The 6,000-nt window shown below is 44.6% G+C and overlaps 1 protein-coding gene across 2 annotated transcripts in view; it reads left to right on the forward strand.

Moving 5' to 3' along the window:
• The window catches only part of zc3h18 (zinc finger CCCH-type containing 18), a 293,021-nt gene extending 290,323 nt beyond the window's left edge, over window positions 1-2,698 (forward strand). For both annotated transcript variants that reach the window (XM_073070500.1, XM_073070499.1), the window contains exon 19: window positions 362-2,698. In XM_073070500.1, the coding sequence (XP_072926601.1) occupies window positions 362-584 (223 nt within the window). In that variant the 3' untranslated portion in view covers window positions 585-2,698. The remainder of the gene's footprint in view (window positions 1-361) is intronic.
• Window positions 2,699-6,000: the final 3,302 nt, after the last annotated feature.

Genomic DNA, 6,000 nt, shown 5'->3' on the forward strand with positions numbered 1-6,000 from the left:
CATGCCCTCGGACAGTTCAAGAAGCATTGGATCCAATCATTATCTACACCCTGAGAGCATCACAATAATGTTCCTGGTCACCTGATTGAATACACTGTAAGTAGCACACATAAAATACTGGAGAAACTCAGCAGGTCAGGCAGCATCTAAGGAATGGAATAAACAGTTGATGTTTCAGGCTGAGACCTTTCATCAGGACTGGAAAAGCAGGGTCTCAATCTGAAAGTCAACTCTTTATTCCTCTCCATATATGCTGCCTGACTTGCTGCGTTTCTCCAGCATTTTGTGTGTTGCTCTGACTTTCTTGCATCTGCAGAATCTCGTGTTTATACTGTAACTTTATTTTCCCTTTCCTTTTTAGAAAACGGGCTCCATCGCCACAGTCAAAGGTCTCAAGCAAGGTGACAAGTGTTTCCTCAAGCTCCAAGTCTCACGAGGTAGCAAGCTCTGGCACCAGTGCAGCTTCTGCAAAGTCCAGTAAATCCAACACATTATCCCGCAGAGAGGAACTGCTGAAGCAGCTGAAAGCTGTTGAAGATGCCATTGCTCGAAAGCGAGCAAAGATCCCCGGCAAGGTCCAGTAGTTGTGACCCGCCCAAAGCAGGACTGTGGGTCCTTCGGTTAGACAGCTGTCAGTATTTTCAGTGATCATATCTGTGATTATTTCAGGAAGCAGCCACGTTTTGGGATTTCCTCGAGTACCCCTCACTGCCACCTTCCCAAACCTTCTGCTGTGCCAGTGGGAGGTGTTAGCTGCAGTATGGCTGCAGATGTGACATCATTCTGTTCCTCGTCAAACTGGAAGATGCTGCCGACTGTGAACCCAGTCACGAATTTAACACAAACTGATGTTGCAGTGGCACTCTGCTCGACGTGAGCACTCAGTGACTTGTGGAACCTGACCCTAGAAAAGCCACGCCTTTTACACGTTAGCAATTCTTTGTGTGTGTGTGTGTGTGTGTGTGGTGTCTTGAAGGACTTCCTCACAGTTACATACTGTTTCCAGAGAGCAGGTGAATGTGCTGTCAAACGCTGCTTTCTCTTTCTTGAACCACAAACTCCCTCCAACATCCATCAACACATCCACCTTTTTGGCTACACTTGTTCTTCTGGCTTCCCAAATAAATATTCATTCTTTTATTTTACACCTTTTATTTTTAATGTCATACACAGACCTTATGGTTATGTTGAATGTGCAGATTGAAATCTTGGACCTCTTTCAAAGGATCATTTGGCTAACACACACCGCTGAGGGGTTGTGGTGAAGCAGGTTCTTATGTGCTTGAAACATCTGACGTTTTGAGGACAGATTGTTTGCATTGAACGGGCAGATAAATGTTCAGGATTGATTTTTTTTACATGACTTTAATAAAGGATTTACTAGCTGTAAAGATTCGGAACAGTTGTGATGAGAAAATGAGCCTTAAAACTCCAGAGTGCAGTCCGTCAACAATTGCACTTTGAGAGATGTACTACACAGCTGCTCAGAGATGCAGGTTTCACTTACTGCCATGAAGCACAAGGAGACATGAGAAGTTGCATCAGTCCCAGGGACAGCAGATATACTTTCTCAGCCAATAATACCTCGTTCAATCTCTTGCCCATGTTGCCAGCCGTTCTGAAATATGGGACATTCATCAGCCTGACTTGGTCTCAGCCTCACCCCTCCCATCTTCCTCTCTCCTCCTCTACCCTTCTTCTCCCTCTCCCACCTTCTCTATCCCCCATCTCTCCCCACCCCCCCAATCTCCTCCTCCTAAAGCCTCTGACTCGAGAGCCCCCTTACTGTGGGGTTCGATGCAGCAGAAGCCTTGCCTCAGGTGGTCTCCCTCTGCTAAAGCCTCTGACTATAGAGCCTTCATACTGTGGGGTTCGATGCCTCAATCAATATTCAGTGACCATCTTACTTCTGTCCAGCTGAAATCTTCCATATGTTGGTCTCCAGACAGACAGTTCTATTAATGTACATCATTCCATCACCTTTCTGTTGTGTCCTAATTACAGCCCTCGCCTGCTATTGTGAAACATTTACCTCATCAAGAGAAAAACTGAGTTTTATGTGGGGCTGCTTACTAATGAGAACTTCTCTCAGTCTTCAGACGATACATCACCCCTCTGTCCTCCCATGAGAAAATATTCATTTAAAATTCTTATAATTTTTAAAGCTCCCCCTGCCACCTTTCCTCTTCTTATATTCCCCATGCTGACCTCACCTGCCCATCACCTACTCCTAGTACCCCTTCTTCTTCCCTTTCTCCATAGTCCACTCTCCTATCAGATTCCTTCTTGCTCTTTACCTCCTCCACCCTCCTGGCTACACCTGTCACCTTTTAGCTTGTCCTCTCCATCCCTGCACCTCCTTATTCTGGCAACTTCCCCTCCCTTTCCAGTCCTGATGAAGAATCTTGGCCCGAAACATCGACCTGCTGAGTTCCTCCAACATTGTGTGTATATATTCCAAAGCATATTGTTGTTGGAGAAAACTACAGAACATAATCATGATTAATTTTTTTTAAATCCTGAAGTGATCAATTGTAGACTGGAATCCTGCTCCTGGTCACCAGAGGAACATGGAATGGACCGACTGAAGAGAGTTTTTGGGAATTTTCGCCCAAACCACTTTGCAATGTGACGGTTCACCACTGTCATTTGTACCTTTAACAAAGGAATGACCTCAATAAATGTTATCCCATATGCATTTCTGGATTTTTCAGGTTTAAAGCCATCTTCAGGCATAATTATATGGAACATGGTACAGGACCATCAGCCCCCACAATGTTATAACCTACTCCAAGATCTCATGCTTCCTTCCCACATAGCCCTCCATGTGCCTATCTTAAGAGTCTCATAATTATATCTGTAGTACCTCTACCACCATCCCTGGCAGTGTATCTGTGCCTTTTATCATCTTATACACTTCTATTAAGCTACATCTTGTAGAGTAATAGAAAAGTACAGCTCAGAAACAGGACCTTCAGTCCATCTATCTCTGTGCCAAGACATTTAAACTGTCTGCTCCCATCAACCTGCACTGGGACCATAGCCCTCCATACCCCTACCATCCATGTACCAATACAAACTTGTCTGAAGTGTTGAAATTGAGCTCACATACACCACGTGCTCTAGCAGCTCATTCCACACTGTCACAACCTCCAAAGAAGTTTCCCTCATATTCCCCTTACACTTTTCTCCTTTTACCCTTAACCCATGACCTCTAGTAGTTGTCTCACCCAACCTCAGTGGAAAAAACCTGCTTGCATTTACCCTATCTGTAGCCCTTATAATTTTGTATAGCCCCATCAAATCTCCTCTCAATATTCTACATTCCAAGGAATAAAGTCCAAACCTATTCAATCTTTCCAAATAACTCGGGTCCTCCAGACTTGGCATCATTCTTGTAAATGTTGTCTATACTCTAAACCTTGTTAAGCATCTTTCCTGCAGGTAGGTGACCAGGTCATCCTCCTTTACTCCAAAAGGAAAAGCCCTAGCTCACTCAACATCCCATAAAAGATGCTTTCTAAACCAGGCAACATCCTTATAAATCTCCACCGCCTCTCGAAAGTTTCCACATGGTTCCTATAATGAGGCGACCAGAACTAGACACTGAGGTGGTGGGAGTCCTTAATAATGGACGTCACCTTTATGAGGCACCACACCTTGAAAATGTCTCGAGTACTATGGAAGCTAGTACCCAAGGTGAGCTGACTAGTTTTACAACTTTCTGTAGCTTCTTTCAGTCCTGTGCAGTACCCCCCCCCCACCCCATATCAGACAGTGATGCAGCCTGCCAGAATGCTCCCCACAGTACATCTACAGAAGTTTGAGTGTTTTAGTTGGCAAAGTCCTAATGAAATATAGCTGTTGTCTTGCCGCCTTTATAGCTGCATCGATATGTTGGGACCAGGTTAGGTCCTCTAGAGATTTTGACACCCAGGAACTTGAAATTGTTGTCTCTCTCAACTTCTGATCCCTCTATGAGGATTGGTTTGTGTTCCCTTGTGTTACCCTTCCCGAAGTCCACAATCAGCTCTTTAGTCTTACTGACACTGAGTGCAAGGTTATTGCTGCGACACCACTCAACTAGCTGGTATATCTCACTCTGTATGCCCTCTCATCTTCATCTGAGATGCAACAATGGTATCAGCAAATTTATTGATGGCATTTGAGCTATACCTAGCCACACAGTCGTGGGTATAGAGGAAGAAGTGCAGTAGGTTAAGCGCACATCCCTGAGGTGTATCAGTGTTGATAGTGAACGAGGTGCAGATTTTATAACCAATCCACACAGATTGTGGTCATCCATTTAGGAAGTCGAGGATCCAATTGCATAGGGAGGTAAGAGGCCCAGATTCTATAGCTTATCGACCAGGACTGCAGGAATGATGGTGTTAAATGCTGAGCTATAGTCATTGAACAGCATCTTGACAGAGGTGTTTGTATTGTCCAGGTGATCTAAGGCTGTGTGAAGAGCCATTGAGATTGTGTCTGCCATAGACCTATTGTGGCAATAGGCAAATTGCAGTGGGTTCAGGTCCATGCTGAGGCAGGAGTTCATTCTAGCCATGACCAACCTCTCAAAGCATTTCATCTCCGTAGATTTGAGTGTACTGGGCAATTGTCATTAAGGTACCTCACACTGCTCTTTTTAGGCATAGGTATAATTGTTGCCTTTTTGAAGCAAGTGGGAACTTCTGACCATAGCAGTGAGAGGTTGAAAATGTCCTTCAATACTCCCACCAGTTACTTCACACAAGTTTCTTTGGAGCTTACCAAGTACACTGTTGGGCCTGCCACCTTACGAGGGTTCAGCCACCTTAAATACAGTCTAGCATCAGCCTCAGAGACAGATCACAGGGTCACCAGATGCAACAGGGATCTTCACAGCTGTAGTTATATTCTCCCTTTCAAGGCAGGCATTGAGCTCATCTAGTGAAGCATCGCTGTCATTCGTGCTATTGGGTTTTGCTTTTTTTATCAGTAACGTCTTGCAAACTCTGCCAGAGATTACCTGAACCCAGTGTTGCTTCCAACCTCACTCCTGAGTTGTCTCTTCACTCTTCAAATGGCCCTCCACAAGTCATATCTGGTTTTCTTGTACGGACCTGGGTCACCAGACTTAAATGCCACAGATCTGGCCCTCAGCAGATGATGTACCTCCTGGCTCATCCACAGCTTTTGGTTTGGGAATGTACAGCAAATTTTCATAGGCACACACTCATCCGCACAGGTTTTAATGAAGTCAGTAACAACTGCAGCATACTCATCCATATTCGAAGATGAATTCCTGAATACAGTCTAGTGCACAGATTCAAAGCAATCTTGTAAGCGCTGCTGTGCTTCCCTTGTCCATACCTTCTTGGTCCTCACTACTGGTGCTACAGCCTTCAGTCTCTGCCTATACTCAGGGAGTAGAAAAGCACCCAGGTGATCTGAATTTCCAAAATGAGGGTGTGGAGTAGTATGGTAGACATTCTTGATAGTGGTACAACAATACTCCAGTGGTGGTGTTTCATCTGGTACTACAAGTGATTTGTTGATGGTAGTTATTTAGCGACTTTTTCAGGATGGCCTGGTTAAAATCCCCCAAAATGATGATGAAGGCATTAGGGTGTGCTGTTTCCTGCGTATTGATCCCATTGCTCAGATCATCTAGAGCCTGTTTCTTGAACTTAATCTCGAACTAATGAAGGCCAATACCCATCCACCTCCTTAATCACCTTATCAATTTGTATGGCAACTTTACACATAAAACCGTAAGATACAGAAGCAGAATTAGGAGCATTTGGCCCATCACGTCTGCTCTGCCATTTCGGCATCCATTATTCCTCTCAGCCCCAATCTCCTGCCTTCTTCCTGTATCCCTTCATGCCTTGGCCAAACAAGCATCGATCAACCTTTGCCTTTAATAAAGACAGCCTACACAGCTGCCTGTGGCAATGAATTCCACAGATTCACCACTCTCTATCTAAAGAAATTCCTTCTCGTCTCCATTCTAAA

Source organism: Hemitrygon akajei, chromosome 17 (assembly GCF_048418815.1).
Source record: "Hemitrygon akajei chromosome 17, sHemAka1.3, whole genome shotgun sequence".
Classification (NCBI taxonomy): domain Eukaryota; kingdom Metazoa; phylum Chordata; class Chondrichthyes; order Myliobatiformes; family Dasyatidae; genus Hemitrygon; species Hemitrygon akajei.